Consider the following 15019-nt stretch of genomic DNA (forward strand, 5'->3'; position numbering starts at 1 on the left):
AATTTAATTCCACATGAATTTTTGGTTGGAAAACCTCATTTTCAAGGGGAAAAGGCAGTTTAGAAACAGGGATGGGCTTTGTAATTAAAAAAAAATAGACCAACTAAGAGTAAGTGAAACACAAGTATACCATTTCATTTATAGAAACACTTTAAGAGTTTTTAAGTGCATTCATGGCCATAAATACAAACATTAGTTCCACATCTCTATGAAGTTAAGCATCTTCTCACCCCCACCCCAAATAAAAATCAGTCAACTCTTAAAAAAAGAAACTGTATTTTGAGCAGTCATCTGCAACAACAATTCTGTAAAAAAAATTCTGTTAAGATTCTGTTATGATGTAAAGGCAAAAACAAATCCAGATTTTATCTGTATGTTCTAAAGCATGCAGATAAAAGAAAAAAAAAACAAAAAAAACACCACTTTTCATGTTCTGCAATTTTTGTTACAAGGCAGTGCAGATTTTCTGTGCTCAATGTCTACATAACTTTTTACTGTTGCCCACTACTGTATATATTCAGGGACTCTAAAAAGAAGTTAATCCACAGTGAAATCTCTAAATTAAAGTTATCACGACGGAATATGTGTGGGCACAGGGATAGGCACTGAGGTATTGGACACATTCATGGGAAAGCATGACCATCATATATAAAGCACCAAGTGAATAAAATGTTTTTTCTTTTTTCTTTTAGTAGGTATTGTTTGTGTTTAGTTCTAAGAACACCGAGAAGTAAACGCACATTTTACAACCTTAGAATTACAACAGTCTCTTAATTCAAATAAATAACCATCTGTGCTGTCATACTTGAAATATGTGATTTATTATTGAGTGTGTTTACATTAGAGGAGTTATAAATATAAACCTTTAGAAGGAGGAATAAGATTTTCTTTTGGTACTAAATTTATCTTAATGAAGAAGAATAGTCGATCACAACAATCAACTGTATTTTTAAAGCCCACAGAAATGTTTTATTTAAATGTAGAAACTTTAAGATGTTAAGGTCTGGTGGCAAATGGAAAGAAGATAGAAGATAAAACAATGCACAGTGTATAAAGTATCTAAAACCTGCACAAGTACAGAACAGAAAAGCACTGAAGTAACTGCTGACTCCTCTCAAAGCTGAACTTTCCATTTGATCCCTCAGTCTCAGCGGTTTAGAGCACATCTCTGAGGAGCTCAGTTTCCAAGGAAGAAACACCTCAGCAGTTGTTCCAGTTACACCGAAATGTTTTTCGAGAAACTTGTCAGTTTTGTCACTGCTCACTGTGGATTGTTATCTACCATCAATGTGCAGCGTCTATCTAAAGTTCTGTGGTCTATTTGCATTACGTGTCGTCACCAGAGAACGTGTCAGGGTTATTTGGATATCACTGCTGGAAATTAAGCTGCAAGTTCTGAGTGATCTTGTTAATATCTGAATTTGTTTAAGTAAAGGTCAGTGACAAACAGGTCTGTATGTCTCATATATGACATGCAGTCCTCTGGAAATGCTGCAAACAAAGTGATAAAAATCATCAAAACCATCACTTCACTGTCTAGCAAGATTAAAAAAAAAAAAAAAAAACCTTGAATGCAGCACTGTTTGACAAAAGCCAGTTTGATTTTTTTGTGTTGTTTTGACACACTGCACCATAGTAACTCCTGTTTCACTGTACCTCAGTCACACACTGTGGTCTGTGCCACTACTTCCTCCCAGCTGGTGTGTCTATTCACATAACTTCCTTCAGAAGCCAATAACACCTTTCCCCGATGATCATATGCAGCAGCAGTATTACCAACAACATGCTCATACACACATCAACTCACATAACCCCTGTGCTGGCTCAGTGTTTGTCACACTTTGCCTGTGTGTTGAGAAAGTGAGAAGAAAAAACTGTTCAAGTCAGAACTGTAATGGTAAACACTGGATGTCACATTCAAATGTATGTGCTGGGGTGCATAAATTCTGAGAAAATGTCTTGCTTGTAACATCCTAGAAACAGAAAGTCACAAGTTTGAACACTGCAAAGGACACGTACCATTAAACGAGACTGTTTAACTGTCAGCAGTAAACAGCTCTAGATTGCATGTCAGCTAATGTTGTTGGTTAGATTTGAATAGTCTGACACCTTTGTCAAAACAAGTTTTTTTTTTTTGTTTTTTTTTTCTTTGCATGCAAACCCCTCTTTCCTCTTAGACACTGACTGTACGCCTGACCATTACCTGTCAAAATCAACTCAGGGAAAAAAAGTTTTCAATGTACCTCTAAAATATGTTTTCTAGTGATAAAAACAACTTCATGGATTTAAGATGTTAAAACTGCAAAGAAGTTATGTTACTTAGGAGAATGAAATTGTGGTGATAATTGTAAACACTACTGAATTCTGAATATTTTTTATTTACATGATAACTGCAAAATCTTAAAAAAACAAAAAAAACAAAACAGTAAACATTGTGCTAGATTGATTGTCAACTTGCAGCCTGATGCAGATTCATTAGTTATATAGCTATTATTATAGTAATTTAGTGTCTTTGAGTACCTGGAAAAGTGCTATATTAAACCAATGTATTATTATCATTATTATTATTATTATTATTATTATTATTATTATTATTATTATTATTATTATTATTATATACTTTCTAAGGTGTGATTCTCTACTTCACATGTACTAAAGCAGGGGTGTCAAACTCAATTTAGTTCAGGGGCCACATACAGCCCAATATGATCTCAAGTGGGCCGGACCAGTAAAATAATAACAGTGAAAAAATTCAAATTACATTATGAAAATATTTACATCAACAATGTTTCCTTACAAATCTGAATAACATGAACAATCTGAAATGTCTTAAGAAAAATAAGTGCAATTTTAACAATATTCTGCCTCAGTTTATCATTTACACATGTACATTACAATTTACATTACAATTACAAATACACAAAACATTTAGCAACAAGCAGAATGTTGTTAAAATGACATTTGCTTCTCTAAAGACATTTCAGGTTGTTCATATTTGTTTGGATTTTTCCCATTTTTTATAGAAGGATAGTTTGTAAATGTAAACATTTTCATGTAATTTTACTTTTTTTACACTAAAAGAAAAGAAAATTTGACATTTTCATTATTTATAGGTTAACATGAGACTATTTTACTGGTCTGACCCACTTTAGATTGAACTGGCCTGTATGTGGAACCTGAATTAAAACTATGTTGACTCCACTGATTTTCAGCATCTACAGTGTAATTTTTATATTTCACAAATTCATCCCACAGGCTGGATTGGACCCTTTGGTGGGCCGGTTTTGGCCCGTGGGCCGCATGTTTGACACCTGTGTACTAAAGAATTCAGTGCACTCCAGCGTAATGTTACAACGTTCTAACAACATACAGTAGAAACAAGTCAAAACCATATTGTCATTATGCTAAAACAAGCCTGAAAAGTATGTGTCATGCTTCCTGCAGACGTTCAATCATCTCCATTATACCAGTGCAGGAGAGTAATAAATTGTTGCCACAGTCCCTGGCAAACCCAACCCCAGCTGTGACCCTCATCACCAGTGTAATCCTGGAGTCTTACCGTTCCAGTGGTGTGCTGCTGTGGGACTTTGTCTCAGTCCATCCAGGCATCTGTCCAGAGCGTGCTGGATCCTGTCCTCTGTGCATGAGGTGTGCTGCATCTTCACCGCTCAGGTTCTGTGGAAGGACATGATAAGAGCGCTGATGGTAAGTGTCAAAACATATGACGTAAACAAAGTCCCATTCATGTATTCTGCAGAAAAGAATTTTTGAATGTCAAATTCCTCTGTGTGTGTGATCAGTGTTGGCATGCACACGCACATATGTTTGTCTCTTTTCATGAGCAGTGTGTGTTATCGTGCCTGTTTGCATGAACGCAAATCACCAGCTAAGTATGAAAATGAGCCTATGATATTCAAACCATGAAAAGACATTTCACAGAAGGAGGAAAAACAGAGTGGCTTTTATTGCTGTTTTGTTGCTATAGTTCCTTAGAGGTCACATGCAGTGCTACACGTTTAAATGGAATTCTGACTGTTCTGTATCTACATTATACATACTGGATATATTTTTAATCTATGTATGGTCTGTATCTGTTTGTTTAACTTTCTACAGGGCACCTATAGAAATACTCTGAAATGTTAAATTTCAACCTAAAGCAGGGTGCACACTTAAAGATAAACGGGCTGTTTTTGTTCCGATTTTCCCCCTTCCCAACTAAGGAGTTGCAAACGCCAGATTATCTTGTGTTTTATAAGATTATCCTATAAGATTATCCTGTGGTCTAAGGTGTGTTAAGAGTGAATTTGTCCCGATAATCGGCTCTGAAACAGGTCGGGGCCGACAATCATAAATATTAAACTTGTTTAATATTTACGATGAAAAATCTTCATGTGTGTGGGGAAAGTCAACAACTTCCAAGCAGTGTCCTGCACGGGTCCACTTTTCCAAATCCACACCTGTCCGGGTGGGGGGTGGGAGGTACCTGACCTGATTCAGGACTCTGCTCCCCAGTCATGCTATGTCTCTTCTTCTTCAATTTTGTTAGATCACATTTGATCATGCTAGATTTCTGGTTTGGAGGACTAGATTGTAGATTAGTGGTGGGACAGAACCGTTACATGTGTGGTGTGCTGTGTTGAGATTATCAGAGTACACCACACACAGTACGATCAAAACTGTTCAATGCCTGATTTTTTTGTCTTCGTGTGGGGTCTGTAACAGATAAAAAAAATCTCTTCAGATTTAGAAAATCCTTCTGTGTGTACCCCGCTTTAGTGTGTTATTGGAGGACCTAACAAGACTTTATTACGTTGGTGAAAATTTTTTTTTAAAAAAGAAGAATTTATTGTGTTGTGAATGAAGTTACCATATTTGGTTCTTTGCCCATAAGTGGCTAAAAAAATAATAATTAAGAAGTAAATATAAAAAATACAAGAAAAACACATGTAATGTAAAAGGAACATGTAGTTTAGAACATTAGAAGATCACTTTTAGAGCTTTACAACAACATCAGTGCTGATCCAGACCCCTGTCCACATCCACATTCTCCCTTTGAACATCATTCCTTACATTAGTACCATTACTTCATGGTACCTAACAAAGCAGGTACACTCACTGTTCATGCAGAGGTGGACCTTACAGACCCTGTAGACCACAACTGACATGAGATTGTTGACTGTCTTATAATGTATGCGGAAATTAGCAGAAATAGTCACTTGCCCCATAAAGGGTTAAAGTCATGTAAAAACATAAAATTAATAAATAGTCTCTGTGTAGTTTACTGATCCCCTCTTCAGTGCCTCCTACAGATGCTTACACAAACACTAGAAAAAACAAAAGGGTTTTCGAGTGTTTAAGATTTAAATCAACAAAAATGGCAGCTCATTATTATTATTATTATTATTATTATTATTATTATTACTTATATGATTTTAGCTTTTACCTTTACAAAGCAGGGCATATAATTGCTCACATTAGTTTGTCTATCAGCAGGATTTGTGTGGAACATAGTAAAATGTTGGACATGTGCCATGGACGAACTAAATTTTGGGTGATCAATAAAATGGATGGATCCTTTAGCTCAGCTTCTATCACTGCAAGATGGGAAGGCTGCGGAGCCTTGGCAGAAGAATAGAGAAGAACGGTGTTATAAGTTAGACAAACAAGATGAAATTAGTCAGCTATAGGATCCTAGTATGACTACAGGACCGTTAGTGCATCATATCCTCACCACTGATGGTTCAGATTGTACTGAACTTTACTCTTTAACTTTCAGTTTATCAGTGCATTTGGTTGTTTTTCACACTGAGGATAACCCAGGTGTGGCAATTTGTTTCAGTTCTGTTATGAATGCATCACATTAGAGGCCGTGCCCAACCCAATACAAATGGGTATCCTGTCAGCAACTGAAGGGCTGTGACTGGGTTTTTGTGTGGTTGATAAACAACACTCATATGGCAGACTTTTGATGACAGTGTTTGACAACTGTATCTGGCATCGCTCACAATAAAATACCAACTGAAACTACTATCAGAACTCATATAAATATTTCAGGAAAAAAAGAAGACTATACAGTTACCAATGATTTTCTGGCAACTACAACATTACAAAACCTACAATTTTCAACCCAGAATTGCACAGGTGTTTTGGTGGAGCATCCTCTTGTATCCAAGATCACACAGGACAAAAGATTACACGTCCAAAGAACCATGGCAGAGCCAGTATATTAATGCCAAATGTCTGTCTCATCAGGGTATTTGACTTCTGGAAAATGTTTTATTTGTTATCACCATATTTTTTAGATCCACTCCAATCCATTGATCCTAAATCAACCATGTATTTGTTTCTTTAAATCCATCTAAATCTGCAGCAGACTCAAAACAGAACAAAAAATATTGAAGACATTGAATTTTGGTGTTTATCAGATTCATGATATTTTTAGGTTTGGGCAGGTAAGCCTACCAAAAAAATAAAAAATATTAAACTAGTTTTTTATTTGGTCCAAGAAATGATTACTAAACCAACTTTCATTAGACAAACAGGATTTCAATGACTATTCATCAGATCGCTGTCAGTGGAAAGGCAACATCATTGATTATGTATCATAGTGTTGCTTGATATATTTTTAATCTTTCTGTTGCGTCATTTTGGCTTTTTACTTGGAAATACAGAACATGGCTAATAATGGAAAATATTCAAAACTGAGAAGCAGAACAAAAAGTTCCCTAAAGGAAGGGTGGCAAAGCTTTACGAACCAAAACTTTGACTAATGTAGAAAAAAAAGGAATTAGATGTGCTTATATCAGTGTTTTTCAACCTTGGGGTTGGGACCCCATGTGGTGTCGACTGAAATTTCTAGTAATTAAAAAAACAAAACAAAACAAAAACGTACTAATAAAAAGTATATTGTGAGTTGAGAGAGACAATCACATGCATAAATGACATGACAAACTGTGAAGCTGAAACTGAAGCACTGCGGTACTGTTTATCTTTCAAATGTTCATTGTGGTCGGTTTCAGATGCTGCAGCTCTTTCATAATTCATAGTATGAGTTATTGTTTGTTCAGTATTAATTGTCAGCCTCGTAAATCCAAGCTGGACTGACTGTACATATCCTGACCAAGGAAAATAAAATTCTCCCTTTGTGCAGTAATCTACACCTGGCTTTTCTGCCTCCATCCATAATAATAAACTTTATGTAGACTAAACGTTGTCTAAAATTAACGTTTATTTGCAACATAGTATAGCAAACTATTACATGATCAAAAACAAATTAATTTTAGCAAAAAAAAAAAAAAAAGTCTCCTTTTTGAATGTCTGGGGTCGGCAGAAATTTGTGATGTTAAAATGGAGTCACGAGCCAAAAAAGGTTGGAAACCACTGGCTTATATAATTTGAACATTTATCTTAATGATGAAAATATAATTTGGTGCGTTTCTAAATAATGTGTATGTAAATGTAAGTTTGTATTACAACTGTGTACAGAAATGTCACAACTGATCAAAATCTCTAAAAGCTATTATTTGTATTTGGTGGTGTCACAAGTTTCTGCTGAGGAAACACATATACACACACATAATACCAAAAACAAGAACAAAAATGAGCAATGGCATCAAAGGCGCTGCTTTTTTTAACTGATAACATGTTCATAAATTTCCCCAGTGAATTTGGAAAATCCCCCTTTTAAAATGAAAGACAGAAATAAGTGAAGACTGTTAATGAATGACTCACTTTCCCTAAGATGCTCACTCACCTAATAACCATAAAAGACACAAGGGAATGTGTGTTTCATTTGTTACACTGACAGATATTATTCACACATGCACACATAAGCAGGGCCGTTTCTTGCTATAGGTGAACCAGGCGAATGCTTAGGGACCCCAAGCCATTAGGGGGCCCCAAAGCTGCATGTTCAGCCTCATCTGAGGAAAATTCAACTGTCTTGTCTTTATCTGTAGCTATCTCATGTGTTTATTACAGCCCTGATATACTTTAAAAAAATAAACATAGGATGCAAATAAACAAACTGCAATGATAAGCTGTGGCTGGTGTTTTTGTGGCATCGTTAGGTCATATTCATTAGACAACACTCTCACACAGTTAGTGATGTAGCGGGCCGCCAACAGGTATGATGGGAATGATTGACAGGTACAGCTACACACCTACCATTGCTCTTAGCAAGAGTATTAAACAAAACAAACACTGTATTGTCATCAAAAAGAAGTTATCTCAGCAGTTGTATTTTCTTTTTTAAAGTAAACATTTTTTTATAAACACTCAATATGTGTTTTATTTATTGACATATAGAGAATTGTTGTTTTCCTTGTATTATAGTTTTTTATCAGTTCAACTCTCCTGAGTGGCTCAACTTAAAATGTATACTTTTAACTGTAGCCTGTTTTGCTCATGAAGTGTAATAGAGTGTGGCATCTTAGGGTGTTTTCACACTGCGTACCTGGGTCCGTATCTGAGTATATTGGACTCCAAAGTCCACTTAATTTTATCAGTGTGAATGCAAATGCTCTGTGCGCGAGTACCATACCCAAGTCCAGTTGAGTAGGTAGTCCTGGGTGAAGACTGCGTGGAATCGAGTATGGTACTTTGCCATGTGAAAGCGATCTGTGCCCAAAAACGGACATGACCTAATCGCCACCCCAACAACACAAGTGACTTAATCAGCACGAGACCATAGACCATGCTCCTGTTGTCTCCTGAAAAAGCCTAGGATCCGTGCGGCACAGGCTCGCCTTATTGACCGAACCACTCGGTGATATATCAGGGAAAATGAAGTTCGCCCTTCATTTTGCCTCAAACAGGTTAACAGACAGAAAAGCATTGCCTGTCTTGCCACCATTGTAGACAAATAAACACAACAGTTGCACGGTTGATGACATAAGGGTTTGTCTTCTTCTGACTTTCGTGTCTGTCAGACAGCAAAAGAATTCCTTCCGCACCACCACCTACTGTTTCAGCCCTGTAACACCCATTTGTACTCGGGCACAGGCCGTGGTACATGCTTGTGAGTGCAACATCTACGGGAAAGGTGTGAATGTATCCAAGTATGGTATGGACTTGGGTACGCATTGTGAAAACGCCATCTAAAGGGTTTAGGAATCTCTTCATCATAGTTTGACAAACTAGGGGCCCCCCTAGGATCATTTATACATATGTACTGGGAGTGCCCTGGTGTGTTTGCTTTTTGGAGGCAAATTTCTGTCACTTTGAGTAATATGCTGGAGATTATTATCCCATTATCACCATCTTTACTTCTGCTTAATGATGACTCTACGTGAGAACTTTCTCTTCAGCAGAGGCGGATATTATGGGCTGCCCTCACTGCAGCCAAGAGAATGCTGGCAGTGAGATGGCAGTCGCCTCGTACTTTATCACGGCAACAATGGATCAACTATTTTGTAGACATAGTTATGATGCAGAGGTCAGTGGTCCGGATGCATGCAGCCAGTCGAAAAACTCCTAGTATGTGGGATGGTGTTCACATTATGGTTAAAGAAAGAGTGTAACATAATTGTCTATGACTATCCTGATCACCTATCTGTTTATATCTGTAAATTATATTCATTTTCATCTACATACATGTATTTGTTTTTATTAGTGGTTGTTGTATTTTGTGATCCAGGTTGGGTTGGTATGGAGGTTGCCATTGGGTCTGGGGGTTTTATACTTTGTGTGTCACAAAATCTTGTATCATAAAATGTGAATTTCTGTCTTTTTTGTTATTGTACTTTTGGAGATGCACAATGAAAATAAATAAAAAATTGATAAAAAAAACAAACAAAAAAAAAACCTAGGGGCCCCCAAACAGCATCTTGCTTAGGGCCCCCACGAAGCTAGAAATGGCCCTGCACATAAGTACACATAAGCATATACCGTAGGAACATCTGACCCTCTCTACCTCATCATGTAGCCTGCTCTGCTTAGGAACTGGGGCAGGAAGCTCATGCAAATCCAATACAGGAGGGCACAGGAACGAAGCTCAATTATCCCCCCACCACTTCAGTCCTATTCCAACATTTACCACGGAACAATACCATCAGGTCCAGACATAAACAACATGTCCACGTAGCCCTTTTCTCAGAGGCCCTCCCTCCCTTGAGAGGTATTGTGTCTGAGAGGAGTCCCGAGTGCCACTGAGCAAGGGAATAGCACCCGGCGTGTTGGATACTTATGCTAAGGGCTCCGGTCATTGTCAGGTTGTGCAGAGCTGGATGAGAGCCCGATGAAGGTGGAAGGAACTAATAAGTCAGAGCCGTGATGACTCCAGCATCCATGAGGTTCAATGGAGGCATGTAAAGGTAATAAAAGAAAGGTCTTTTATCAAGTGGTATACTTCAGTGAAAGTATAAAGACAGTGAACTAAACCCTCTGAATATAGAGCAGTGGGGACATGTTTCCAAATCACTGTAACATAAGCTACTGTGTGTGGATCCTAGCATCATGGAATGTTTTGCACATACTGGGCATTAGAAGAAATTTCCGCTTCACCTCCAGATTGTCATCACAGTTGTTTACGTAGAACAGTGCGTTGTGTTGCAAATGCATGAGTCTGTGGCGTTTCATAAGAGGATGTATGCAGTACATCCCTGAGAGTCAACAAGGTCACTTCCACTTTTTCACTAGTTGCAACTTGCAACAGTGAGACAATAACAAGTAGCATTTTTGCAGACGTAGAACCTCAACAAGTTGGACTTAGATGAACCATCAGCTGACTGAAGACACCCAGACGATCATTACATCAAGTTTTTTATGTCAGAATGACATAATGACTTGTTGTAATGTTTCTATGTTTGAAATACCACACATTTTAAACATATCAAGTATTTGACAGTGTTACAAAATTAGCAAAGATTTCATTTTTTTAACATTGATATTTACATCTCAGTTATGTATCGTTAGCCTCATAGCATAATCACTTAAGTCATATTTTTGGCCAAATTGTGATATCTGCATAAGTTTGTTCTCCTTACATTGCTGATTAATGTTTCATCATTGCTATGAAAAAATATGACTTAGGCAGTTATGCTATGAGGTGAACAATATGCAGCTCTAACACTAATATTAACCCTTAGAGACCCAAGCATCCACTGTCGACCAAAAGCATCTACTAAACTGCTGAATACCTGTTGATCTACTAATCCTATCAGTACATATAATTGGTGTAAAATGCAGTTTGTCATCTTTTCATGGTCATCAGATATGACCCATTTGGACATTCAGAGGCTCCGTGGTGAACGTGGAAACACTGTCATCTTCTACAGCATTGATTCACCAATAAAACCCATGAAATTTGATAAAGGACATTAGCTGGAGACGCTTGTTTTATGTTCCGTTAATGATATATTTTGCTTTCAAAAGTCACTTTTTCTTCAGTTTTCTCCATTTCTGATATAATAACCTTTGACACACAAAAGCACTCTGAGCTTTTGTGAACATCGACATCAGAGGTGTTTTAGTTCAGGGGCCACATTCAGCCCAACTTGATCTCAAGTGGGCCGGACCAGTAAAATAATAACAGTAAAAAAAATAAAATTATATTATGATCGGGTTTACATCTACGAAGTTTCCTTAAAAATCTGAATAACATGAACAACTTGAATTGCCTTAAGAAAAACGAGTGCAATTTTAACAATATTCTGCCTTAGTTTATCAGTTTATCATTTACGCATGTGCATTATAATCGCACAAAGCATTTAGTAACAGGCAGAATATTGGTAAAATTGCATTTACTTTTCTTAAGACATTTCCTTTTGTTCATATTTGTTCAGGTTATTCACATTTTTTTTTGTAAAAGGATAGTTTGGTACTGTAAACATTTTCATGTAATTTTACTTCTTTACACCAAAAAAAAAAAACAAAGGGAAAATTTGGAGTTGTTATTATTTACAGGTTATTCTGATAATATTTTACTGGTTCTGACCCACTTGAAATCTAATTAGACTGTATGTGTCTGTATGTAGAACCTGAATTAAAATGATTTTTACACCACTGATTGTTAATATCTTCAGTGTAATTTGGCGATTTGGCCACCGGGCCGCATGTTTGACACCTGAGATCTATATGATCAATGAATTAAAAGTAGAAAATACCTGATTTTCACTGGAAAAGCACAAAATAAATAGAATAATGTTACGATAAATGGTGATAACAAGAAAAGTTGAATATGAAGAAAAATTCAAAACATAAAAGTAGCACTGGGTCTTTATGGGTTAACCACATCTGTCCAACACATGGAGGCAGGTCTCAGGTGTTCGTTCATCATCCTTTCTCTTTGCTTATACTATAAAAATGACAAAAATCTGTATCTAAACCACTACTCTGCACCTACACCTGCATCTCTCTGTCTCCTTCTGAAGCTATCCTCCTTTTCTTCCCCTTCCATCGTCTCACAGGCTGCTTCCCAGTTCTCCCACTGATCCCATTACCAACTGCTTCCTAACAGGAAGATAGCTTCCCTGCTCAGCTGAGGAAGCAGGTGCCTCCCTATTGTTGTTGTGTGATCCGACCCTCAGATATACTCCCACAGACCAGGGAGGAGAGGTTGTGTGTGTTTTGCATTTGCCGTCATGCGTGTGTTGTGTTGTGCTGTGTGTGTGTGGGTGGGTGTGTGTGTGTACAGTAGCCTACTTGTGCCTGTCATTTGTGCCTGATAGAGTCTGATATTCACAATCTCGTCTTCCTCTGCAGCCCCAAAGAGCCGCTATCCTCCCTTTCTCTCTGCTGACCTACTGGATGTGAACCAGGCTCTTATGGCTTTAGGAAACAACAAGGATCCGACTATAAAGCGCTACTGTAATCAAATGCTTCCCTTTAGTTCAAACACCCAATGAAACCTGCTTATGGAAGGGATCCCTCAAGACCTAAACAGCCACTCACGACCAAAAGCATCTACTGATCTAAAATGTTTAATAACTTCTTCACCAGTCATCCTTTAATAATCGGTACGTTTAAAATAATTTAGGGAAAATGCAGTTCTCAGCTTTTCAAGGGCATGAAATATGACCCATTTGGACATTCAGAGGCTCCGTAGTGAACGCGGAAACCATCATCTTTTATAAAATGGATTCACTAGTAAAACTCATGTAGTTCGACAAATAACATTGGTTGTAGACTTATTTTTATGTTCAGTTAATGATATCTTGCTACAAAAAAAGCAACTTTTTTTCTGCTTTCTGTTTTGATATAATGATTTTAAATGTATCATGGAGAATGCAGTGAAGGCAGAATGTCACTGTTTTTCTTGATGCCACTATGGTTGAATAGTTGTTATTGTGTTTTATTGCTCATTGTGTATCATGTATGTGTTTTATGTTGTTTGGACTTTGTATGGCTGCTACCTTAGCCAGGTCTCCCTTGCAAAAGAGATTCTAAATCTCAATGGGACTTCCTGGTTAAATACAGATAAAATAAATTAAAAAAATAAATAAATAATAAGCTTTGAATTTACTCTAAGCTTTTATGAACATCTATCTGATTGGCAAATTAAATACAGGAAAGTACCTGTATCATAATAAATGAAGATAAATCACCTCAGAAAGGTTAGATGTACAGAAAAATGTGTTAGGAAGTCGCCTCAAAAATAGTTCTAGGTCTTTGAGGTTTAGAATGAGCTGAAAACTAAAGTGAGGTTTAAAAAAAAAAGATTATTGCATGAGACAAACTCAAAAAGTCCGCACAGATAAACTTCACGTTATTTTCCCTTGAAGCAGCAGTCAACGAAACTATTTCAGTATCTGGTTAGTGGCTGTGTTTGGGGCGTAACAGCTGCATGATTGCCATTAGCAGATGATTTTTGCTCTATTGTCCATCCAGAGGCACTGATGTATTAACTTCTCTTCACAACATCAGTATTTTTACTTATTTAAACATCTGGGGAGAAATAACTCTATTTATCTTTCTGCAAAACTACAGAAAGCCATGTGTTAACCAAAATATTTCACTATTCTTGTTGAATCAGAATCAGCTTTATTGGCCAAATTTGAGCACAAAAACCAAAAACGAGGCATTTGACTCCAGTTTAATCTTAGTTTTTTTCTGTGTATTTATGTACGTGTATATACTGTATATACTGTTTTGAGGAAGTAAAGGACAAAGTTATTACTGGATGTTTTTTTTCCTGTTCTCTAAGTTACAGAACTGCTTGTATAGTAGTGAGTAAAAAATTTCCACCCCAGTTATATTCATACATACATACATTCATTGACTTTGTCCTTTACTTCCTCAATAAACAGTAATAAACATATGATATGATGAAAGAAAAACCAAAAAACATACAATATCAGACATAGTGACATCACTTTATGACACTTCAAACCACAGGACCCAGGTATGAACCCACGTATACACTGATCAACTCTGGGTTTTTATCACTTGGCAAAGAATGATGATGCAAATAGGCATGTTTCCCAGTAAAATCCAAACCAGCTTTCATTTCATTCAAATCCCACATGGGAAAAGTTGTAAAGCTTGAATTTTTCTTAAGCAGGTGTGTGTCTGTGCATGTGTTCAAATACACGGGGGTGTTGACCTCAAACTTTGTGATGTAAAGGTGAAAATGAAGATTTTACTGATACCACTGCCTTCAAGAGACAAACAGGAAGCAGGGTTCTGAACACAGGCTGTAGCGCTGGGATACTGCAATCACCTGTGTTAGATGTGAAAGGATGACGCACGCTGACAGTTTTCCCTCTGATATAAACTTACTGTATGTGTTCAAGTACATATCTAATTTACAATCATTGTAAATGTCATTGTGAATGTCACTGATGTTGTGCTCCTTTAACTTGAACGTTGACTCATGATCTCCACCCTTTTACACTGACAGTTGTTCTTTCTCAACATGAAGTGATGATTGTACTATGGCTGATTGTGAAATTAAACCATTTCTAAGAAGTTTGGATGAACTCTTCCTGGGGTAACACAGGAAGAGTGACAGAATCTGACAGGAAGAATAGGTTTCTTACATTTAGTTCTGGTATTTATCTTTTGGGGACAAATATGGTTG

The 15019-nt window shown here is 37.0% G+C and overlaps 1 protein-coding gene across 3 annotated transcripts in view; it reads right to left on the reverse strand.

The window, feature by feature from the left end:
- Positions 1 to 15019, reverse strand: part of pik3r5 (phosphoinositide-3-kinase, regulatory subunit 5) — a 31436-nt gene that overhangs the window by 14466 nt on the left and 1951 nt on the right. For 2 of the 3 annotated variants that reach the window (XM_030137031.1, XM_030137022.1), the window contains exon 2: positions 3560 to 3675. In XM_030137031.1, the coding sequence (XP_029992891.1) occupies positions 3560 to 3659 (100 nt within the window). In that variant the 5' untranslated portion in view covers positions 3660 to 3675. Of the gene's footprint in view, positions 1 to 3559; positions 3676 to 15019 lie in introns of those variants that run through there. The other variant, XM_030137038.1, reaches the window with a different exon arrangement.

The sequence above is a fragment of the Sphaeramia orbicularis genome, chromosome 1 (assembly GCF_902148855.1).
Source record: "Sphaeramia orbicularis chromosome 1, fSphaOr1.1, whole genome shotgun sequence".
In the NCBI taxonomy this organism is placed as follows: domain Eukaryota; kingdom Metazoa; phylum Chordata; class Actinopteri; order Kurtiformes; family Apogonidae; genus Sphaeramia; species Sphaeramia orbicularis.